Source organism: Pteropus medius, unplaced genomic scaffold, assembly GCF_902729225.1.
Source record: "Pteropus medius unplaced genomic scaffold, Ma_sr-lr_union100, whole genome shotgun sequence".
Lineage (NCBI taxonomy): Eukaryota > Metazoa > Chordata > Mammalia > Chiroptera > Pteropodidae > Pteropus > Pteropus medius.
In genome coordinates this window covers 1,453,819-1,478,152 of record NW_024350927.1, presented here as the reverse complement: position 1 = coordinate 1,478,152, position 24,334 = coordinate 1,453,819, and the positions used below count along the sequence as shown (strand labels likewise).

The 24,334-nt window shown below is 52.0% G+C and overlaps 1 protein-coding gene across 3 annotated transcripts; it reads right to left on the bottom strand.

The window, feature by feature from the left end:
• Nucleotides 1-225: 225 nt before the first annotated feature.
• On the bottom strand, nucleotides 226-23,366 carry RCC2 (regulator of chromosome condensation 2). 3 transcript variants are annotated; one of them, XM_039842085.1, is made up of 13 exons: nucleotides 23,164-23,365; nucleotides 21,842-22,130; nucleotides 16,041-16,134; nucleotides 12,637-12,780; nucleotides 9,782-9,913; nucleotides 9,309-9,397; nucleotides 7,855-7,969; nucleotides 5,736-5,902; nucleotides 4,568-4,748; nucleotides 4,159-4,264; nucleotides 3,410-3,482; nucleotides 1,414-1,491; nucleotides 546-746 (listed from the first exon to the last, which is right to left on the bottom strand). In XM_039842085.1, the coding sequence occupies exons 2-13, from the start codon at nucleotides 22,121-22,123 to the stop codon at nucleotides 642-644; spliced, it is 1,566 nt and encodes a 521-aa protein (XP_039698019.1). In that variant the 5' UTR covers nucleotides 22,124-22,130; nucleotides 23,164-23,365; the 3' UTR covers nucleotides 546-641. The 3 variants fall into 3 exon arrangements, with proteins under 3 accessions (XP_039698021.1, XP_039698019.1, XP_039698020.1); XM_039842086.1 differs by lacking the exon at nucleotides 23,164-23,365 and adding an exon at nucleotides 22,697-22,895; XM_039842087.1 differs by lacking the exon at nucleotides 12,637-12,780 and having other exon boundaries at nucleotides 226-746; nucleotides 23,164-23,366.
• Between the last annotated feature and the right edge of the window lie 968 nt (nucleotides 23,367-24,334).

The window sequence follows — 24,334 nt, the reverse complement described above, 5'->3', positions numbered from 1 at the left end:
AGGGGGGAAACGGCAGATTCTGATAACGTCACAGCCAAAAGGCAGTAGGGCTTACGAGCAGCCAAGGGGAGGACAGACCAAAGGCTGGGCTCAGCCAGTCTACAAGAAAAAGCGGGAAGCAACGACCCAAATGCTTCCAAAGCACGCGGGCGTGATTCTGCTTGGAGATCCACCCCTAGGGACGCTCTTTACCTAGACGCTGCCGGTTCCCGTAAGGAACGTTGGTTTTTTTTTTTTTGAGTAAATGGGGACTCCTCTCCCAGGTAGCACCCACCCGGATCACAATGCTAATTATGACTGTAAAGTGGAGTTTTGAGAAGTAGATTTAGGAGGGGGGGGGTGGGGAAGGAAAACTTAAAAAAAACCTAGATTGCTCAAAGTTTCTGCCTCTTTTGTAGGAATGGTTAAGTCAACTATGAGCAAATATTTTAATTAAACATTTAGAGAGAAAAAACACTTTGGAAAGCGTACAGAAAAGGTAGTTGACGTTGGATCACTTATAAAACGGAACCTCAGGGAGCCTAACAAAAATGCACCTTCGGTCGACTTCTGCTCGTTTAAATTCCTCGTTCTGACTTCCCGTCCCAGTGCACATGGAAATGACAGCTGCCACGAAAGGTGGAGTGGAGACTCCGGGACGGTCAGAGGGTGCGGGGGTTGTACTCTGGCAGTTTCTTGATCTTCTCTTTCTCGGTCTCACTTTCATCTCTCGCGATGACCAAGGAGTGTGAGTAGCCCATGGCAACCTGGGGGAACAAATCAGCGTTGGGTGTGCGAGGGCACTTCAGCGCACAGGCGTGTCACTTAGTGCGCAGCAGACAAGCACAAGGCAGACAACAGGACGTGAGTCAGCTAGGCTGGCAAACTGGGTCCACATGGAGAGAAATGGAAGACTCCTGAAAAGTACATAAAACCGCTGTACTTAAGGCCAGTAGTCTCAGTGTGACCCGTCCCCAACACCGTGCCAACCAAAGCCTTCCGGGCTGCCACGGGGAGAGACGGAAGGAGGCCACTGAGCAGGGCTTCACCGCTACTGTCAGCAGGGGCTGGTGGGGGACATGCGGGTCATGCTTCCCATTCCCTGTGCCTCTCTGGACGACAATCCCATCTTGGCAGACACGGGTGGCAGCCTACTGGACGTAACAGCGGAGCTCACACCTCGTCACCGACCCCACTTCCCCAAGGGTGTGTATGTAGTCTTAAGGGCAGGTACAAGGCAGGCAGGAGAGCCACTTGCTCTAGAGCCCGGCCCGCGTGCCCCTGTGCGTGCTCCTGCTCATGGCTGGGGGTCATCAGAAGACTCTTAGCACAGGCAGCATGCAAAGACCACAAACAGGCAAAGTGAGGTACAAATCACATTTTCTCTCTGCTACCAGCGCCTTCTGCTTCCCACTGGCACAGGTCCTTGCTCACCTGCTCTGTGAAAACGCCGTCCAATGTCTTCACCTCCTGAGCTGCGGTGGAAGACTTGGGCTTGTGGTCCCCATAGCCCTGAAGAGGCAAGCAAGGAGATGCTCAGGGAACTGAGGTCGCTACGGCACGATCCGAAACAGGACAAAGGCAACCCGCTAACTGGAGCCACAGCCAGAGGCTGTGGGGCCCTCCGTGACCGAGCTCCCGCTCAGACACTGAGGCAGGCCAGGTCAGAGTAGTCACCCACCAAAGCTGCTGCCCACAAGTGACCAGTTCGTAACGCGAGCAAGACCAAGATGCTAAATTATAACCTATGAGGATTTATGTGATGACGGGTACCTTCTGGGGAGTGGCACTGGTGAGGTGACACCATCATGAGCCCAGGAAGAAATGGCAACTGCAGCCCTTCAGGGTTACAAGGTCACAAAGAACGGTGGCCATCTACCCGCCTACCCTGTGGTCTGGAGACCGAATAGCCATCATCTGTTATGGTAATGACACCAGAGATAAAAGGGACTGGTCAAGGGCTGCCTGGGGGAGTCACGTGCAAAGGTGTGGGAACGGGCGATTGCCAGGCCAGCAGACCCCTCGGCTCGGCTCAGAGGGGCCTACAGGGTGGGTACGGAAGCATTACTCCTTCCCCTACAGCGAGTGGTTCCCCTAACGGCCACGCCATCTTCTCATTCCCGAGAGGTGGCCCCAAAAGTTCTTGATTCCCTTCTTTTTTTAAAGTTGATATTCAGAATCTAGTTCTGATAGGCCCCCAAAACACCCTCTAAGAACAGTCCATCAAAACGGCCCGATCCTCAGGTCTCTCGAGGTTCTGCACGGGCCCGCCTCCGAAGGGGCCGTCCTCAGCGTCTGTTGCACGTGGATCCCCCTCAGAAGCTGCCGGACCGGAAGCGGGTGCAGAGCACCCAGGAAAAGATACGTTCGGCCCAGCTGTCCTCGAGACTGCTCGCGGGATCAAGCCCGCCCTTCCCTCGCCTTGGCACCCCGCCGGGTCCCGCCCGCGACAGGAGGAAAGGGAGACAGACCGCCTTCCCAGCAGGAAACACAAGAGCCAAGGTGAGGATCAAATCGCAACCAGAACGGGCGGACCGTCAGGACGGGCGCCACTGCCAAGCTGTTCTTCTTGACGAAGAAATTAAAAGTTAAGGGCTCACCCAGCACCAGAACCCGAGAATCAGAGACATTTGGTTGGGGAAGGCCAAGTATGCGTGAGAAACCAAGGGCCATCGGCTGTAATCACTCATGTGACTGAGATAAAAAGCAGGGAACACAGACTTAAATTTATTTAGGAAAATGAGAAAAGAATGTCCCCAAATGACCTGGAGCTGGCCTGATGGCACACTGCTACGTGGAGCAGCAGAGGCTGCTTACTGAGCTTTTAGAAACGCTTCGAGGACCTGGGAGGAAAAGCAGATTCGAAGCAGGCTCACCACTGGGCACGGCGTCTGCACCCCCTGGAGATGGAGGAGTGACCGTGCCCGTTCCCATCACCCTCACTGCACGACCGTGGCTTACAGAATGCAAGGGGAGGAAACGAGATCTGGAACTTCTCGATTTCCATGTTACAATGTGGACAGAAAGGACGCGCAGTTACAGGGGACCCAGGAACGACGCAGGGTCGGGGGCACTGATCCACCTGCAGCTGAAAGTCTGCGTGTAACCAGTCGGCCCTCTGCGTACGCAGATTCTCAACTGTGGGATCAACCCATGTACACAGGATTGAACTGTGTGGGTCAATAGATCTGCAGGAAATTGAAAAAAACCTGTGTCTAAGTGGGCCCACGCAGTTCAAACTTGTGTCATTCGGAGGTCCACTGAATTTGTGGGCACAGAATAGTCTTAGAAGCTCATGTACCCAAAGACTGGGGAATGTTATGGATCTTAACACAACAAGGATAAAAGACACTTTCTACGGTCTATGAGCTTTTCAGGCTCAGTTTCAGCGAGCACGAGCTGGGTCCCGCCCCCTGCCACACCAGCTTACCAGTTCCCCAAAGGTGGGTGACGGGCCCCAGCTGATCGTGCTCTCGTCCGCAGCCACGATGATGCTGCTCTTCCTGCAAACAGGCAGAGGCGGTCACCACCAGGTCCGGCAGCCCGAGCCCCAGACCCAGGAACCACAGGGCCCGGACTTTCCCGTCTCCTCATCACTCCAGGTTCCAGGGCTCTTGGGGAGCGGGGGGATCACTTTTGGGTGAACACACACATTGGGAAAAGGAGCGACTGAATCAGGGTGAAGTGGGAGCTCGTTCTGAAGGGGGTGGAACTTGATAACCACTCAGGCGAGGGTGGAGATTTCAAAAGATTATAAAGCCACCCACCCCACAACCGTTAACCCCACAATCTAGCCGTTAACTCCTCAAACTCCAGAGAGCTTACCAAGTGTCCTCAAAGTAAAACGAAAAGTCACTGACTCAGAGATCATTTCTCCATTCCAGCATCTGAGTAACAAATCCCACCATAGTTCCAACTAAATATAATTTTGAGCCTATAATATGAGCGAAGCACACCAAACCTTCAAAATGACTTTCTTTCCATGAAGGCAGTGGAACGAGAGTCATCTGTTCTAAGACCTGTCAACCCTCTTGACGAGTCCCTCTCTGGGATTTGGTGCGTCTGATGCCCTGAAGGGGACAGAACCCTGAAGGGAGAGGCACCTCCCATGCGTGTCCCACACTCCCTAGGCGGGGAGAGACACCTCACCATCCGGCTCACCAGGAAACAGTCACGTACCCACAAGCCAGGCTCCGGATTCTCCAGCCACAGAGGTCCTGCACGGCCTTTGGGTACATGGTAGATTCACGGGACGTGTTGGTGGCCCCCCAGAAAAACAGACCACCTAGAGAAAGACAAACATGGTCCTTCCGTGAGCTGCCATCTCAAGAACTAAAGTCTCATCTTCAGTACCATCAACGAGAAAGGCAGGTGGATAGGGACCATCATGCAAGATGCTCAGCACCGGTGACAACGAAGGGGTGTTCTGTTGGAAAGAACACTGGGAAGAAGCCAATGAAATCAAGGCTCTTGGTCTTGGGAACACTGACAATGGCTACGTGGCTCCCACGGAACACTGCCAGGGAGGGAAAACCACACATGGTTCTGGACACCTTCCTCCTGAGACCCAGATGGAGAAACCACTGACCCACTTCACTGACGGCGAAGGAGCAGGTATAGCCGGCGTAGATCTGGGACGCCCCGCGCCCGGGAAAGTCAAACAGCTTCACCAGGCGGGGGACCATCTCGTCCTTCTGCTCAGCGTGGCCCAGCCGGCCGTAGCCGCCGAAGCCCCAGGAGAAGACGCGCTTCTGGGAGTCCAGGACCAGCTGCGGGAAAGAAAACACAGGGTGGGGACAGGCCTGCCAACAGGAGGGGACCTGGTGCAGCAGCTAACGGCCAAGGGGCTGAAACACTGTAGGGATCTGTCCTACCACCTAAGGGGCGAGGTGACAGCAGCAGGTGCAGCAACCCGAAGACACGTGTTGTTTTCTCTGCCACGGACACTCTTTTCTGTTCTTAATTATTAAAGTCACAAGTACCTCCCTCATCGGAAGCACGAGAGTTGTCTGCAGAGCAAGCCGATGCTTCCACTTCCTGTGATAATACTGGCTGAACTGCAGAGAGCCGAGACAAAGCCTGCCTGCCTTGTCTTTAGACGCCCCCACGAACATGCAGGTGGTCGCCACCTGGTCCCTGACGCACAGAGCACTGACGTTTCAACAATTTAAAACCCATCTTCTTTTCTTCTCAGCATCTTTGATGCTTACTGTTTGGATCACGTGAAGGTTCAACCTATTACAACTTGATCTAAGAACCCTCAACAAAATCTGACTTCACCTCCCCTGACAAGACTATAGAAATGAAAATCAGCTTTTAGACTTGCTAGCCTGAGTCACTGTGCAACCGACGGAGAAGATGACCCCAGGGGAAGGAGCCGTGCCGAGATCACTCAGCCAGTCAGCCGCCACCAGGAGACCAGCTTGGTCTCTGGACTCCCAGGACCATGCTCTTTCAACAGAGAAGAGAATCACGTTTGACTCACAGGCGGTCTCAGCGAAATGACTGCGAGGAGACAACTAAGATGCAGAGAGATCCATGCACCTTGACGATTAAAAACCATTCGACACCTCTAGTCCAGGATGTTATCTATCCAGCTAGAAGGACACCCATGTTGTTCCATTAGACAAAAGCCATAAAAAAGTGGAAAACTGCTTACTATATGATCCCAACCCAAAATGTCTGTGCAAGACATGAAGACAGCTATTGACACATCCACACCCTGCACACGCAGCAAGAAAAACACTCGAGCTCACCGTGTGGTTAGCGCCGCAGGCCACGTCGCGCACGACCACGTTTGGGACTGGCAAGATCTGTCCGTCTTTCGTCTTCTCGATGAAGATGGCCACTCGCCGGGGCACCAGCTCGCAGTCGTACTCTATCCGCTGTGCCCGGGCGATGAACTTCCCGTCTGAGTTGTGTCCTGCAGCGACCAGAGCCAGCGGTCAACAGCGGCCGCGGCGGAGCACCACTCATTACGGCGACAGGCCAAGCACCTGCCCCGACCTGGGTGGCCAGGCCTCAACAGGCCCCTTTGTCAACCAAGGCAGTGTTCTCCCATCTGAGGCACAACCCAATTAGTGGATCATGAAATCGAATTTGTGGGTTGAAACCAGTTGTTTTTAAAAAATGAATAGAATAAAAAACGCCAAAGGATGCTGCTTATAAGAACGTTATTTTGTGAGAATCCTTTACAGTTCTACGTTCAGATTGGGTTGCATTGTAGAATGTACTTCTTACTGTGGGCTGCACGCAACGAAGCTGAAAGCTACTAGTCCAAAGGAATGGTCTGCACCCTATTTGGGGGCCTCTATGAAGAGCCCTGGATGGGCCAACAATGGACGAAAGTGCAACATACGACCTCAGACTTGTGTTTTTATGCATTACCAGTAACCTAAATATATCATTACGGTTGGGAGAACATGAGAGTTCAGTGGCACTTTCTCTCCTTGCCTTGCCTGACCCAGTAAATGCAGCGTGAGGAAGAGTAGGGGTGAGTGTGTGTGCTGGCGAGTCATTTCTCCAACGTCACACGCATGTTCCAGTTCTGAAAGGGATCTCTGGATTTGAGCAGAGATTGAAAACAGGTTTGAAAGTAAGCTGGCGAGTGAATAATAATGGATCCTACCGATATAAACCAAAAGCCAATGTCTCAATACCTTCAATGAGTATAAACTAAGCAGTAAGACTCCATGCAAAGTACTTAAATGGTGACTGGTATACAGTAACTGCTGGGTGTCAGCCGTTATTGTTACCAAGGTCATCTGATTTTCAACTTGCTAGGACGAGGTGCTTGTTGGTAGATCTGGGGCAGCCACAGGCAGCAGGGGAGCCACGTGTTTCCGGAAGTAGACCAGAAACGCACTTCCCATGTTTTGCACGGGGCCGCGGACAGCATGAGGGCCTGTGACTATGGAAACCGTTTCTCCAACAGTCTCTGGCAACTCCTTGGCAACCAGCACTGAATGTGCGTAAGGAGCTGTTCTTTCTTATTCACTTCTGACTTGAGGTATATTTAGTTTCACAAAGTCACTGTTCCCTAAAGTCTAAGGCCAGCGAGATGCTCCTCGTTCTATTTATATCGTCTTCCATCTGCCGGCTTCCAATGACGCGGAGCCCCGGCAACCCAGATCCGGGGGCAGCCACGGATCCGGAGTGGCATGCAGCGAGGAGCCAGCAGAGGGCGCCCACACCTCACCTCCTACTCGGAAGGGGATGGGGTGGCGGGCGGGAAGGCGCCAGGAAGGGGAAAAACACTTTGGTGTCAGATGGGAAAAGAAAATGGAGACCTTGCACAAATGCAAGATCGAGAGACATTTTCCACTTACGGAGAATAACTTTCTGAGTTTTTCTTTTCTATTCAGTGAGGTACGTTTTTGGATGAGCACATTCTGTTTAGGGATGAAAACGGGAAGGGATCCCAGTCACTTTTAAATGTGGCGTTTTTTGTTTTTGTTTTTTACATGTGGTTCTCCTCACGTATGTACTGAAAATAACTGCCAGACCAGGGTTTCTAGAACAAACTTAATCTCGTGTAATTTCCTCACTTTTGATAAAGGTGAATCTTTCAATATGAGATTAAATGAAGGTGGTTTGATTTCTTTTTTCCACTTCGAATCCTTTTATGTATGAACAAACTCCCAAAGCAGAAAAGAATCTTTTGTCACACTGGAGCCCCGACTTTTTCTTTAAGGCAAATCCACGACCCTGTGAGTTGTGACATGCTGTTCCACCAAACGTAAGACCTACTTAATGGCCCAAGGCTATTATCTGTGATCAATTACTCACACTTCTAACACATGTCAGCCCAGTACTGACTTCTGGTTCTAAATATACAGTTAGATTACAGAGCTTTTAAAAAATATACTTCCATACCCAGCTGACCATATTCAGGGCACCCAAAGGAATAGAGGTTTCCTTTGCAGTCCATTATCATACTGAATTCAGCCCCACAGGCCACTTTGGTAATTGGCTGGCCATTGTACATTATCTGAAAAGACAAGACGGGAGACTTTCAGACATTTTTTTTTTAAAAACAATGATTAAAACGTCTCTACCTCTCTGTAGGTTAGTGTTGAAACAATTACTAGGCTACAAAAGAAATTTAATGGACTCAATAATTCTGAAGGCAAAAGCTTAGAATATAAAGAAACACTCTGTTGACCCCCATAACTTCCCAGTAGAGTCAGGATCAAAGACAGGTAAACTGTATCGCAGGTCTTTGTAAACCTAAATCACGATGCCTGACACTGTGCCTTGCAAGTCCTGGTGCCCAGTGAGCGTTGAATTATGCTGACCGGTGTGGGCAGGAGGGTTAAAGAAAACAAACTAACAACCCTCAAATCTCGGTTTAGTTACTAGGTTCAGCGTCAACTTATAAAAGTTTTTATAAGTGTTACTGTGGACCAATAAAATGAACTGTCATACGTTCTCCATTATGTCTATAGAGATACTTGACCAATGGTGTTAACTGTAGATGTGAACAAAAAATAAAACGTTTCAAAATAGGTAAGTTAGAAGACAGCAAAGGCCCTGAATAACTTAACATGGGATCTGGAAACAAATCTGAGCAATTAGAAAATGTGCTATTTATTGCACACTGCTCAGCCTGGGAAACGCCCCGACAAGCAGCAGAGGGTACGAAGTAGCAGCACCGTGGAAATCAGCGATGGAACTGGAGATGGGGAGGGAATCTCAGACCCTGTCCACTGGTCCTTGCTTCTCTAGAAACCTGACATTCCACTGTAGGACAAATGGCTGACAAAACGAGAATACTTCAAAAATCCTCAAACCACAGATCGGCTTGGCCAATCTCTTTTAAGATCAAGAAATCTGATTCCCTCCATCATGAAACCACTCATCACACACACTTATTAGCATTTTGCTGCCTTATATTAGTTCACTTTTTAGGTATAAATCCCACCCTCAAACTTATTGTAGGTTTTTTAGGACGAAGAAACCACCAAGCTCCTATTTGTGTTCTAAGTACCTGGCAGGCGACTTTTACCTTCATACAAGGTCGAATCTCAAAGTATTTGCAGATAATGACAAATCACATCCATATAACATTCCTCACTTTCTTTGGGATAGAATTGGCTTAAAACAAGGCCTCTGTGACAAATTATTTAATCCAGAAAGTAAAACTTCTTTCAGGATATTTTTCAACTGTGAAACCTGTTTTAAAGACTATAGCATGTGAATTCCACCCAAACCAGCTAGACTCCATTTTTACAAGGGATCAAGAGAGACGTACAATCTCAACCTAGGAAATCGAGCACAAGCGCAAAGAGAAACAAAAGGCTGTCAAGGCCGAGTAGGGAGCGTGGTACCTGTGCAGGACTTGGGACCGCGTCTGTCTGGTTGCCGAGGCCCAGCTGCCCCATCTTGTTCTCTCCAAATGCAAACACGGAGCCTGTTTCTGGAAGGAAAGAACGATATCACAAAAGGAAAAATAATACTGAGGGTTTTGAACCAGATTTGGAACCAAAGGCTCCAAAATGATACAAACAGCTCCTTTGCCAAAAAGAATGTAAATAAGACAGTGTTCCAAAAGGTGCTGGAGCGGATGCCTCATGGCTCGGAGCAAAACCACTTCCCAGCAGAGAGGCCCAACGCCCTGCCCTGCCCTCCCCTCCTCACAGCCTCCCCGGCCTATGAGGCTCTCAAGGCCTTCCAGAAGCACCCACCCAGGCTCACTGGGGCATCTTTCTGATTGTAACCGAGTCACAGGGCCAAGACTAACCCACCACCCAAAGTGGACCAATTGGCCTCTTGCCACGTTAAGAAACCAGCCATTCCTCACCTGTCAAGGCCAGGGTGTGGTTCCGCCCACAGGCTGCTGACACAATCACTTCGTGGCTGAGACCCTCGATGAGCCTGGGGGCTTCAACTCTCTTGGTGTCGCCATGTCCCAGCTGTCCCTTCTCATTTCGACCTGCAGACCAAGAGCAAGATAAAGTGGGAGGCAGAGAGGGCGGCCAGGGCAGCCTCATGGAGCAAGTGGGATCCCTTTCAAATGCAGACAAATCTGGGTCTCCTAGAAGGTACCCTCTAAAACAAGAGAACAAGGTGAAAGCTCTGGCTTTTCAGGCAATGGCTGGCTTTCTGAGGCCTGCCTCACTGGGTCGGGTGACCAGGATAAGATACACGGCACTGTCCCCAGAGATGTCCGTCTCCACCGGCAGCCAGCCTCCAGCCGCCTACGTCAACTTCTCTGACCCTCTTTTCTGGGTCACCAGCTGGGACCCGCCATAGGGACGTCCCGCAGCTCTCTACGACCAAGGGGAGTGGCCAAAACGCTCCGTTCGGCCTGGACGTCAGTCACAAGCAGAAGGGCTCATGGAAACTCAGTTCTCACTTCTCACGGTACCTGCCAGACCACGATTCCCTCATTCCCTTCACTACGAGATGTATTTTAAGACAGCAACCGTTTCAACACCTGCCTCACAAGAATTTAATTACCTCAGTGCTCTGGGCACCTGCTGTGGACCATTTGGTTTTTGCCTGTCATTCCTCTTCCTTTTACTGCCCTATAAACAATGCTCACTAAACAGTGCCAAGCCCACCCCCAACGGACCACCCTTCACAGAGCCCTTAGCAACCCGAGGGACAGACAAATGCCAGACATGCTCCAAACACAAGCCCTCCCTCTGGAGCTGCACTGGCTGTGGGGTCAGGTGGCAGTGAGGCCTGAGGTGGTGACCCCGGCTGCCGAGTCCCCTGCAACACAGAGGCCCTCTGGCAAAGCCCCTCAGCTTCAGAGCGGGCATGGCGAGGTGCGGGGGCCAGAAGGAGCCTGGATGCCCCGAAGCCTTCCCTAGTTTCAACACAGGCTACAATAGTTCCAAAGCAAAATAAGTCAACGGGCCGCTTGCAAGTCCCTCTAGCTGACCAAAAAACCATACTCGCTACTGAGCATTTTGGGAAAATTTTACAAGGCCGGAAAGTCAGGGCGATTCAAGGAGAGAGTCGCTGTACCCTTCTCCAACAACAAAACTTTGATCATTAGATCATGGGAAACCTGGCGAGCAGAACCACAAAGACGAGCACCCATCGTCCTGGAGAGGGCCTGAGAAGCGAATGGCCTCTGGTTGCCTGAGGAAAACCACACCTGGACGTGTACTTTGATTTCAGTCCTCTGGCAGTAGAGGCAGACGCTAGATACCCAAGTTCACTGCGAAAGTCACTTTAAACACAGAACAAGTGCTGGGTGCGGTTTTTCGGTACCTGAGCGGCTGGCAGGTACAGACTCTCGTGAGTGATGTGCTGTAGCGCTAATGCTTCCGGACTCTGGACAAGGCCCCTCAGCTTTCAGAGTGACTACTAACAGTGGACCCGTGACATTCCCACTGGCCGGCCACCCCTGCAGCACCAAGTCTGCTCACGGGGCCATGTCTCTGCCCCGGGGCCATGTTAGAAGGACAGCCTTTAGAACCATCCCCTGCCCACAGGGTCAGCGCAGGGGACATTTTTAGAAGCACCACGGAAGTGAGATTCAGTAGAGACCGGAAATAAGGCATTTCAAGTTCGGCACTCTGACAGAGGCTGCTGTGTTCGGCGCTGGAACGCTAAGTGGGAGGGGTGCCGGCGGGGAGGGACACAGCTCTGTGCCAATCAGGAGAAAATGAAAATCGAGGCAATGTCAGCATGTCATCAAGAGACTATGAAGTATAAATTTGGGCCAGACACACTTGTTAGCTTTTTTTTTTTTCAAATGAATTACAAAATTAGCAGGGTGCAGGGAAGACAACAGATGTTAATATATTTGGACTTTGGTACAGCAGCTCATGAAATTGCAAAAAAAAATGGTTCAAACAGACCGAAATAAAAATGCAGTCATATGGGCTAAAAGCTAGCCAAAGGACCAGAAACAAAGGGCAGGGACAAATGCCAACACATCCAGCTGTAGGAAGCGGCCGATAGATCCCAGGAGGGTGTGGGGCTAAACTGAGCCTTAGCTGATACCTGGATTAATGATCTGGAAGGGAAATGGGCAGCAATGCACGGAAGCCCTCTGCAGGGGACACTGAAATGGAAGGGAGCAAAAGGGTAAGGACAGGGACCTGCCAAGTACCCAAGTGAGGACATCCAGCAGCAGGGAATGCAAATTCGGAAAAAGTAAACTGGGGAACAATATGAAGAAACAAACAGAACAGACAACGAGCTACGAAACCTGCAGACCTGTGTGATCCCACAAACAGAGGAACGGGACTGCGGAGACCCAGGGGCTGATGTCACGATGTGGCCCCCATAAAAGCCAGGGGCATTTACAGTGGCGAGAACAGAGGGCTCACATTGCGCCGCGCTGCGGAACAAGACGGCGGGCCTAAAACAGGGAATTTAGTTCTAGGCACCGTGATATCAGAAAAAAACAGATTCTAGCAGAATGTGCGGGGAAAAGTCGCTTAAAGAGGAGGATGCAAAGAATTAGGGGGCTATGCAGAGACAAAAAATGGCAGGAAAGTGGAGGAAGGTGATGTATCTGGAGGGTACAGATGAGACTCTAGTGGGAATCGGGGAGAGGAAATGTGGGCTGCGAATAAGGGAGCCCTGCCTTAGAGGGAAGGCACGTGAGAAAGAAGTCAGCCCCATGGGGGAATGGCTCCATGGGTCACCCCAGAACTCAGCCTGAGCTCTCAGCCCAAGCTCGGTACTTACCCCAGCTCCACAGCTTCCCTTCAGTGGTGATGAGAAGGCTGTGGGCTGCACACGACCCCGAAACCACCGTCCGCACCCGGACCCCCGACAGGCACCCATATCTGTGGGGCCCCCACAAATTCTGACCAAGATTGCGGTAGGCAGCTGCAAAGAGAAATATGCAAATCAGATGGCCGCAGTGATGGGTGGGTGAAGAGCACTCCGAAAAAGTCACTAGACCAAAGGATCCACTGTGCTATGTTGCACCCTCAACATGATGGAGCATCCCCAGCAGACCACCCCAGCTGGTGCACACCCAGGCAGTGGCCACGCAGGCGCTGATGTTCCACCTCCTTCTCTGGCCCCAACCCATGTGGACCTCGGACTCACACTCAACGGCTACTGAGCATGCCCACCTCCAGGTGGCTAAGAGGCTGGGTGCCTCTCCTGCAGCCCTGTCGGGGTCGGGGTCTAACCCAGAAAAGCCGGCAGCGGACTCGAGTCTCCCTCGCCCTCTCCCCTGCTACCAGGCTCCCTTGGTGCGGGCTCCATGTGCCCCCATCCACTAGACACTGCCTGCCCTGCAGTTCTTCAGGGCCTTGGCGTGAGGGCCCCACGTGGCACCTCTGCCCCTTCCCCAACCAATCTCCCACCATTTGGTTTGCTCTTTTCTCAGGGGTCCCCCCGTGTTGGTCAGGTCATGATCCCTTGCCTTTGCCCATGTATTCACTGCCCCAGAATGCACCTCCCTGACCTGCTTGTTCTTAAAACCTCAGGTCAAGCACTCCTCCTCCAGGAAGCCCTCCCTGTCATGTCCCCCTTTTAACTCTTTGCTCGCCATACCCCGGCACCCCACAAATCTGTCGCAGCACATGCCCTACTGAATTCGCATGCCTCCGCACTGACCATCCGGGGCCTCACCCATGCCTGGCGCATGGTGAGCACTCAGTGACATCACTAGGAGCACGGGAGGAAGAAAGAGCTGCCTTCTCCAAAATCCCCACTTTGTCCTATTAGTGGATGGGGCATGGCCAATTTTTTGCTTAATATTTTCAACTTGGGGCTCTCGAGGACAGAAATATGAGCGTGTTTCTAGGCTTCTGGTGACTGCTATGAAATGCTAGCCACTGCCAACTCAATTGTGTCAGGTTGATTTGGATGTGGGAACTGATTGAAAGGCTGACTTCTCCATCAATTTCCTGGCTCCATGGAGAAGAATCTGTAAAATTGTTCAGGGTCACCCCCACCCTGCCCATGCCCATGCCCCATCAACAAAGGACGCCAACCTCGTCCTCTCACTTAGTGACAAGGGGCCCGTCAGGCAAAGGAGGGCAGCCCGGATTCAGGACTACAAGTCAATGTTACACACAGCAACAGCCCTGAGCTTCTCCACCTGAGAACACTTGTCTACTACCAGGAGGTGGACAGAAAAACCAACAACTTCTTGGGAACAGGGAAACCAAAAATGAAAGACTTCATAGGTTTTATTAACTTCTTTAAGAAAAACCCAAGGCCTGCTTGTTATCACAAAATCCAAACGAATGCTAGCATGAGTGATGTGTGTTGTCTGTGTGAAGAACATGGACACCGTGGAGGTACAGATCCTATGGTTGACCCAGCTTGGCTAAGTGGACCCGTCTCATGGGTAGGGGGATGCTGATTTGCCGAAGCATCTTCCTTCTAGAAGCTTATGAACACCAGTGCCCATGATGTCCTCAGCCCGGGAGAGGCAGGCTTTTTCCTGGCCTCCTGAAGAACCCTGGCAGAGTGATCCAAGTCAAATCAAAAGGCCGGCAACATTCCCCGGTCCCTCGGCCAGGCTGCAGTCGTGAACTCCCGCGGCCTGGTCTAATCAGAGAGGGAGCGTGAACCCCTGTGGTATCCTGCAAACAAGCAAGGCGTCCCTGTCATGCTGCCAGTTTTATAAGATCCACGGCGATGTGCACGCAAGGGCTCTCCCAGCCCTCGCTGAGAGAAGGTACGCTTCAAAGATGGCCAGAGATTGGGGGAGATTAGGGTGGGAGGGGAAGTCGTCCTTCCTTTCACGTTTGGCACAAGCGGAAAAACAAATCCTGCCTCCCTTCCCTTAACGTGTACTGGCTAGGTCACGAAGGGCCGAGAGATATTTAAAAATACCGTTAATATTAAAAAAAAAAAAGTATGTGTGTGTGTACATACATACGTGTGTATATGTATTACATATATATACACGCACACGTAAAATTTCATTCAGAGGGAGAAAAATCAGGGAAGCAAAGGTAGGAATGAGAGAAGACCAAAAGGCACTCTAAAAATGGGCCCGATAAGGGCAGAATTTCTTCGACTGCAGCATGGGAGCCATCTTTAACTCACAAGGAGGCTTCGCTACCTTCTGAGCCTCACCCTACACCCACGGGAGTCAACTCAGCCTCTGCTGCCACTTTCCACTAGAATTTACTTCCCCTTTCTGAGGCCGGGTGTCTGTGACCGGGAGTGGGCCACTCATGTGAAGAGCAGCTTTGAGAGGAGATGCCACAGGGCTGGCAGACTAGGTCATCACATGCCAGGAGGGGTTTCCTGGAGACGGCAGCTGCCAGGCAGACTCGGGCCCTAAGTCTGGGCCCTTTTTCCACAGTGGGAGGAAATGGCTCAGACCCAATTCTAACTCAGCTGGACCCCAAGCGGGCGCTGCTACAACTCCTGCCGTTTTTATGGAAAAGGATGCTCTCCACTGGCCTTCTCGAGGCCCCCGGGAGTGTCAGGGCGCAAATATTTGCTCACAGGGCAATGCTGGAAAGCACTTTGGGAATCTTTCCAAATGAAATCAAGAAACCATAAAGTGTGGCGCTGTGCCAGCCTCCCTTCTCCGGGATGGGCGGTATTCTCTAGAGGAACGACATCAATTTTCTAAAAGCATTTGGGGACTAAAGTTACTTCTTAGAACTTCTCTGCTACCCCCACTCTCCAGACTGTTACTTGCGCTGTCAAACCGGCTCCTGCAACAATTTGGCAGCTTGCAAAAGAATGTGGACTCTTCTGAAATGTCTAACAGTTTGACATGTGACGTGTGACAAATGTCTAGGACATTCTGACATCCCACAGGACCAGCCTCTTCGTTTTAATGAAGATAAGTGACATGAGAAAGGAAGATGGAGAAAAGGCGTCGACTGAGGCTACTATTTCAATTGTTCCGATCTTAATGGAATTGGTTTTTTCAAAGCAGAATTGTGAAGTGAGAGACTCATAAAAGACCAGGGTTCAAATCCGGTTCCATCATTAGAGAGGCTGTGTGACTCTGGGCAAGTTACCTGGCCTTTCTAAACATTCTTGTAAATGACAAGAATACCTACCTGGTGGATGGTCACCAGAATTACATAGGATACCCAATATATAGGAAGCACTCAATAAATAGTAGCTTTTATATTTTTAGAAACTGTTTCTCATACCTTGTTGTTTAGGCACTTCTTTTCGACCAATCAAGTCCCAGTTGGTTGCCCCAAAAATCAAAAGCTGCCCTTTGCACTTAGACCCTTCAAGTTTCTACAGAGAGAAAGAGGGAAAAAGAAGAATTAGCTTGAAATGCTGTGTCCAGCTTTCTAAGTCTGTCCAACAACAGCGGGAAACAAAAATAATTCACTGTTAGCCAGTGGGCAAAGGCCCGAGGTACTCACCACTTCAGTGTGCTAATCCCAGCCCTGCCCCAGCCACTCACTTGTTATGCTCAGGCTCATTTTTATCCTTTCTCTTTAAAACATGTTTTGCAAAACATACATACATAAACAAGCCAAATGACATTCCTCCCATCCACAGGTATTTTCAAGAGGCCTGTCATATCACCCGGATGTCCTTTGGGGTCAAGTCTACGTTTTCCCACAAGCGTGGCGCTCCAGAGACTTCAGCCTTTAGGAGCCTGTCGCCTCTGCCCAGTAATTACTCCAGTACTTTCCCACTGTTCCTCCAGGTGCCACCCACTGTGCCAAGAGCCTCTGTGCGGCAGACATCCCAGCGCCATGATCAACTTCTCCACTGGATGAAGACACTGGACAGCATGGGCGGGGCAGATCTGACCCCAGTGGCCTTGGATGGGCTCATCCTCATTGCTGGCCCATGAGATGGGGAACAGTGGTGACTGGAACAAGGGACCACCTGGGGCTGGGCCACACGGTGGGGGGCGGTGGGGCTGTGGTTCCCAGGCAACCGATTCAGTCCTCCTCCTCACAACACAGTCATTACAGCCACACACTCTCAGGCTGTCAATGGAATATAAGCCATTTTCGAGGTCACTGTCCAATTCTGGGTGGCACTCACTGTAATACCTTGGCACTTTGCTTCATTTCTGAAATGCCCAAATATACTTTTAAAATAGATTGTCAAAGATTCACCTCTGAACTATCCAGTCACACTGGCAAGGGAGGCAGTAAGCTCCCTTCTGCTCTCGTCCTCTGCATCCTCCTCCCAGGACAGTAGAAGGAAAGAAGTTTCTTTCTGTTTACAGAATTGTTCTTGGAAGGCTCAAAGGAAAAAATGCCAAACGGCTTTGGGTCCAGTCATTCTAACCTCTACGCAGTGACTGCCCTGGCGGGACACTTGGCAACATCGTGCATCATTTGTAAGATGAACACATCTTCACTATGAATGAATCAACTTCCTCTTAGGGACCTCTGTGTGACCCAAATCTGACGTCATGGGCACCCCACAGTACAGATGCTGTCATGCTGGCTGCTGCTTGATCACATTTACATGGCTGGAGGAAGATGGTCTGTCTATAGCAGAGGTCCCCAAACCCTGTGCCCTGGACCAATACTAGTCCGTGGCATGTTAGGAACTGGGCTGCACAGCAGGAAGTGAGTGGCGATTGAGGGAAGCCACTCCCTAGCACTAGCATCACCCCCTCAGCTCCACCTGAGATCATCAGGCATCGGATTTCTCGTAGGAGCACCAGTCCCTGATACCAAAAAGGTTGGAGACCGCTGGTCTACAGGACACCTCCGGCAGTCAGTGTGTGAAGCGGAAATGAACAGCCAGGAATGGAGAATGACTTGGCTGCACTTAAATTATTTAGAGAACGACCTTAATTGGAGGGTAGTCCACCCCTGCAGCACCCAGACTCAGATTACTTGAATGGAAGCCGAGTTTCCCCTGGTTATCTCCCCTTCTTTGTTTAACTGGCAGGCCTCGCTAGAACATTCTACAGGTCTACTGCCGAAGACAAATGAATGGTGGCCAGTGGGTTCTGTCAAGTTCCCTGTGGAAGGAGCAGCAGACATAGGAAAGAACTAAGACACCGTGGGATGAGCTGCCAGGCCAGAGAACGGCAAAAAAAAAAAAAAAAAAAAAAGGGGGGCAGGGGTGGTGCTCTGGAATGACACGCACTTCAGGCCCTGGCAGTCTCGGCTGCCCGGTGGACAGAAGGCTCCAGGGAACCATGTGTCACAGTCACTGTTAAGCACTCAACACAGAAGTGCAGTCACCACAGCAGCAGTTCACCAGCCCGACTGGCCACTGCAGGACCTGCAGCTCCACCGGACTCTGCCGTAAGTTGTTGCAAGCACCCTGGGGAGGGAGGGGTCTCTTCTGTGACCTGGAGATGCCAGCATCTGCATGAACGGTCAAAGGCTTGTGGACACCGGCCCATCAAGCCAGCTAAGCATTTACACAAAAATCCAACCTTTCTGACACAAGGTGTAAAGAACCTTGGTAAATTGAGTCTGCTGCTGTGACAGCAGACTGAGTCTCACCGAAGGGCATTAAGTGTTATCTTAATTCAGGTTTTTTAACGTCACGGGCCTTAGTTCCTCATACGTCAGATGGAGGTAGTTGATTCTTTTAGTGCTATTAACTATACAAATGTATGCTGTGGGTTCTTGACCTTTATTTTTCTATAATTTAATTCTTCTCTCTATTGTCAATGAAATAAAAAAATTAAAATAAGGAGTGAAACTACTTAACACTACTTAAGTCACAGGCATGTCCCTGTCAGATAGCTGACCAGGCCCCAATGTGGGAGAGACCACAGATGCCTGGAGGCTCCATGCAGAGGCTCTCCAGTGATGGCTGTGGGGGCTGTGAGACTCTCCCAGGTAGAATCCAGCCCCCAGTGATGGCCCAAGAGATTGTTTTTTAGATGAGCTCAGTGTCGGCAATACTGCCTGTCTAAAGCTAGAGACGCTGGAAAAAAAAGTCTCCCCAACAGAATGAATGGATTTCACTTCACCTTGCTCCTTCCTGACAACCCGGTCACGTAAGCTGAGATGAACCGCCCCGGCGGAAAGATGCACTGAGCTTCTTCAATCAACAAAATGGGATTTCTGGTCCAAAGCAAGTTTTGAATTATTGCCTAAGTGCAAGGAGCATGTTTATGAGGCCGAGAGTCAACCTTTAACACACATCCATTTGGAAGACTGCTGCTCTTGGCGGAGGGAAGACCGTTGCTCTTGGCGGAGGGAAGACCGTTCAGAAGAACGCCAGCAAACAAAAATTCCCTAATGAGCTTTCAACTCAGACTTCAAGCTTGGTTTCCAGTTGTATTTACTTGGTCCCTTCGGATGGGACAGATTTGTCTATGGGTCTACAAAACTTCAGCAACACATCACTGGAAAAACTATAAAGACCTGGACAGCTTGTGACAGTCAGTGTGTTCTCTAGGATTGTGCCCAGGCTGCTTGCTTTACCTACAGGGTTACGAAGTTACAGGGAATTCAGGCTGCATCAACCCTAGACCATCACAACATGCTCATCTGACAGAACTATATATGAACTTGAGGTCCTTGGAGAGAGCATTTTCCAAGACTGAAATCATAAGCACGTTTTTAAGAATGGTGTAGAAGAAGAGTTATAAAACATCTTTTACTTGAGGCGGCTTTGCCCCTTAACCATACAAGTCTCTGAGGTTCCTCTTTCACAAGCCCAACGTCTGCAGTTTTAAGTTAACTGAAGGCAACACGGTTTCAGACAAACTCCTGGCCACCGCTTTCATACAAGAAGCTCAGAACAGTGGCGAGGCTTGCAAAACGCTCAAGTAACAGCCTCTTTGACACAGGCAAAGGGCTGCTGTCGGCCGGTGGCAACAGCCTGGATTCCCAGGACGCTTAACAGGCAGAGATCTTGTGTTTCCCTTGGAGCCCAGGATCCTGGGGCCAAGGATACTGGACAGGAGGCCCACACAGGACTGGGACAGTGCCAACCAAGACCTGTGGGAAGGCAATAGGGCAGCATGGGCCTGGCCTTGACCCTGGACCGAACTCAACAAGTGCTAATAAAAACCTACAACTTGAGATGTGCGCTTCCCACGAGGCATAAAAGAGCATCATTTTCGAACCCTGTCTCCTGAGCCTAGAATGGTGGGCTGACCAGTGCAAAGGAAACAGCTTTGTTTTTTAAGGAGGTGGGAGAAGGGATGTAGAGATACGAATATGTACATATACACATTTCTCTCGGGAACTTTAAAACATATGTGAGATGTAAAACAGTAAACTGACGCCTGCCTGATCTCCCAGTTAAGACTAAGAACAGGGCCATTCCCATCAGACAAGCAGCTGTACCAAGCTGGTGGGAAGCCTGGTGTCCCTTTGCACACTCTGTGACTACCATCTTGGGTGAATCCCAGCACTTCCTGACAAAACTCACTGCTCTAATGGGCTGGCTGTCAACTCAGTGGAGAATGAACACAGCAGAGGCAGAGCCCACCTGCCCTTTCTTTTTGGCTCTGTAGCACACTGACAGGAGAGCAAATGTCCCACAGAGGAACTGGACTGGTCGAAGGAACAGCTCCTGTGCTTCAGTTTCTCAAGACTGTGGCCATTTTCACTGGCACTGGCCTGGCCCCCAAACCTAGATAAGACATTTCAGTGACGTTGCCTTTCACTTCATGATCCTCCACTATCTAACATGTTGACCGTTTCACGTTTCACTGCGGGGGTGTGTGTGGGGGGGCAGTTATCAAGCCCTTTCACACCAGCAATGTGCAGAGGCATAAGGATGACATCAGAAAACACCTAGGCAGTGTGGAAATCCGGCCCCAAGTGGGCTGGGACTGGGTCCTTAAACTCTGTGCCCCAGTTTCCTCATCTATAAAGTAGATGTAGAAATGCATTATTTTCAACCAGTTAAACACTGCCATTGCTCCTCTGAAGAGCACTCTGGTGCTGTTAACCCTTATACACCGTCTGGGGAGAGCAAAGGCCCTCTCTAGATGTCTGACTCTAGACCCTAGGTGGAAGCTCTTACTTTTTGGGGGTTATCTGAGCATCTGGTGAAAGTTCTGAGTGTCTACCAAGCACTCGGCCCACACTACTAAACTTGTCGGTTTTGAGGCTCGCAGACCCCAGATTGAGATCTCTGACTGCAAGGTTTTTGCAGATACGTAAGTTGAGATGGTCACGATCTTAAATTAAGATTTGAAGGCCCAACTCTAATGAGCAAATTCAAACCCACTCAGACCACAGAAGATGCTTCTTGCCCTGGGGGGATGCACTGAGCCATCACCCTGCACTCGTGCCTTCGGACCCCAAGCGGTGAACAAAGCCTAAAACACTTCTCAGCCGAAGGGGGGGCTTCCCGACCTCCAGGGGGAGGGCTCTCCCGAGCATGCGCCCTCGCACCCCGCCCCGGCCGCCCCCGCCTCCCCGGCGGCGCGAGACGGCGCAGGGCAGTGAGAGGCATGCGCGGCGGCCGCCAGGCCCCGCCCCCCCGGAGCGCCGGAGCCGAGGCGGCGGGAACCTCAAAGCCCCGGCACAAACCGCCGCTCCCCGCAGCGAGCTGGCGACCCCCTCACTCGCGACGCCCGGGCGGACCGGCAGCCGCAGGAGGCCCAGGGTGGCCGAAGGCACGGGGTCTCGCGCCCTGCGCGCGAATTCCCTGCTCCGACCGGAGACAACTTGCAAAAGTCTCTCTTCCCGGGGCGGAAGGGGGAGGGGAGGCGGAGGCAGGCAGCTCGAGCGGCGCCGGGGGCGGGGCCATGACCCCCTCGCGCGGGCAGGCGCGGGCTCCGGCCGCCCTTCCCCCGCCGAGGGGCCCCGGTCGCGCGCCCCAACGACTAACGGCCGCGCGGGCGGGCGGCACGGGGTCGGGCATGCAGCCGCCTGCGCCCGCCTCCGGCCCGCGCCCACCCGCGCCCTTTTGTTGTGTGGCGGCGGCGATGATTCAGCCCGCGGCCTGCGTCGGTCCCGCCGCCCCCACCCAGGACGCACGCAGTGGAGCGCCGCGGTCCTCGCCCCCCCCACCCCCCGCGCCCCGGCCCCTCACTCACGACGCGCTCCTTGGTGTGCTCGGGCTCGGTGATGACCACCGCTGTGCCGCCCGCCTTGGTCGCCGCCGGCCGCGCCGCGCGCTTGCCCCCACCGGGGGCCCCGTCGAGCTCCAGGCCGTCCTCGTCGCCACTGCTGCCGCCGCCGCTGCTGCTACTGCAGCGCTCCGGCCGCTCGCGCTTCCTGCCGGCCGGGCCGCCGCGCTTCCTGGGCCCGGCGCGGGCCGTGCCGTTGCCCGAGCTCGGCTCCTCCCAGGCCGCCGCCGCCGCCTTCTTCCTGGGCATGGTCGCGCTGGAGGAGACACGGGGCAGCGGCGCACAATGGACGGGTTATAAACTGCGCGGGGGGAGGGGAGCGCAGCAGAGCCACCGGCCTCCACTTCCTCCCCTGCCCTCCCCAAAGTGGCGGCCGCGGGGTGGGCGGAGAGGGGGTGAGCCGGGAGGAAATCGCGCCCCTCCCGGGGCCCAGCGCGCCTTCCCCGGGGAATCCCGCAAGGGAGCCCAGGCCGCTGACTGCAATCCGCTTAAGGAAAGAAAAAAAAATGGAGACCCCGGCCCATCTTCAAGTTAGGTTTACCTACATCGCATCACAATTACAGCCTACTCCCCAAAAAAGTAAAGGGGAAGGAAAAAGAGCCTCCGATCCCCTAGGTTCTAATTAGAGAAAGCTTCGGGACACTTCAAAGATCCTCCTTTGGCACCTCCGGTGGTGAAAGGACTCCCCGCTCCCCTGCCGCCCCACCTGCTGCTTTTGTCTCCGCGTCCCCCTCCCCAAGCCCGCTCAATTAAATGCAATTCTCTCCGACCTCCCCGCTCCTCGCCCAAGCCCCCAATTCCGCCCAGCCTGGGGGTTCCGACCTCAGGCTCTAATTAGCCGAATCCCTTTGGGTGGGCTGCCGCGACGGGCGGGGGGAGGGTGTCGAATAAAGCTGGCCCCCAGCCCCAAACACCTGCTCGCACAGACACGAAAAATAAAAACTTTAATGGTGCCCAACTCTCCTGGCCCCTCCCCGAAAGTGCGGCCCGGAGGATCTCTGGTTCGGGCTGCAAAGTGCCCCGCTCCGCGGCTACTTTCCCCCAGCGTCCCTGCGCTTTCGCCCTGTCTGCTTTTTTTTTTTTTTTTTATTGATTTTGGAACAATGGGATCTCTGTCTGTTCCGATTAAACCACGTGGATCCGCCTTCCTTCCCCTTTTATTCATTCAGTTCCCAACCCCCCCCTTCTTCAGGTTCTTTACCTTTTCTCCTTGAAATAAAGAGAGAGAAAAAAAAACTTTCCCAGATCCCGCAAACTGATCATTGTCGGTTTTGATTTTCAGCCCCTACCTGGTTGGAGTGATGAGAATCCGGAGAAAAAAAAGAAGAGAAGCAACTAAAAGACGAACCGGAGGGCTTTTTTTTTTTCCCGGCCCAGACAAGGGCTCCAGCCCACTCACCAGATACACTTAAAATGTAAATACGGGCTTCCAGAACAAATGCTACAACACAAAACAGAAACACATGTGCTGCCGGGCGGCAAGCGAGCGCGCGGCGGGGCGAGCGGCGCGGGGCCTGGGGCGCGCGCGCCCCCTGCCGGCCGGCGGACCCCGCGGCGGCCCGGCCCGCGCCCGCGGGGCGGCCGGGCCCACCCGAGCCTGCGCCCGGCGCCACGCCGCCAGACTTCACTCCCGGTCCTGCGCGTTTCACAGGCCGCGCAACGCGCCTCGGGCTTTCTACGCAGCGCGTCCTAAGCGTCAGGGATTTCTTTGGGGTTTAGGAGAATGTTAGACTGTTTTTCCCGGACACGTCTAGACAGGTCACCTAAGGACACTCGCTGGAAAATAGTTACTTTGCTCACGCCTCCGCCAACGAGGGACGTGCCCTAATTGAGTGATTGGAATGCAACATGAATACAATTTGAATAATTTTTCTCCTTTGCGGAGAGAAGCAGTATTTTTTTTTTTTTTTTTTTTTTTGGTCTGCGGATGTGTCCTCAGTATATAGCAAGGTGCTGCTACGTGGTAGAGTTACATAAAAGTTTGCTATATTAGTGAGTTAGTAATTAACTTGGAGGCCAAGGATGCACTGAAAGCTAGTTTTGATGGAAATTTTTCAGCTGTTGAAAACTATTTACTGAGCCCCTGGTACATGCAAGACACAGTGCTAGGTCTTGGGGATGAAAAGCTAGAGGACGAGATTTCTGCCCTAGTGGAATGTAAGGTCTAATGGAAAAATAGACACTTGGACAAGTAATTACACGTATAATAAGTGATGGGTTATTCATCAAAATATTCAACATGGCACCTTAGCATATTGAATATTTTAAGCTGAAGGAGTTTTAAGAAAATACCAGAAGCAGGAAGGTCACTGACCCCTAACCCTTCTTCCCTGAAATAGGCCATAAAACCCTCAGGTGAGAGGTGCCCTGCCCTTACAAGGAGGAAAGGAGCACCCTTATCTCCAGGGACAAAGGGACACCAAGAAGAATCCGATAAACAGGCCTTGATAAGTTTCTCCC

Coding starts and splice junctions, on each gene's coding strand:
- RCC2 (XM_039842085.1), bottom strand. CDS start 22,123: ATGCCCAGGAAGAAGGCGGCGGCGGCGGCCTGGGAGGAGCCGAGCTCG. Junction 9,914..12,636: donor AGGGAAGCTGTGGAGCTGGG/GTAAGTACCGAG, acceptor CTTGGTCTGCAG/GTCGAAATGAGAAGGGACAG. Junction 7,970..9,308: donor CGGTCCCAAGTCCTGCACAG/GTACCACGCTCC, acceptor TTGTCTTTTCAG/ATAATGTACAATGGCCAGCC.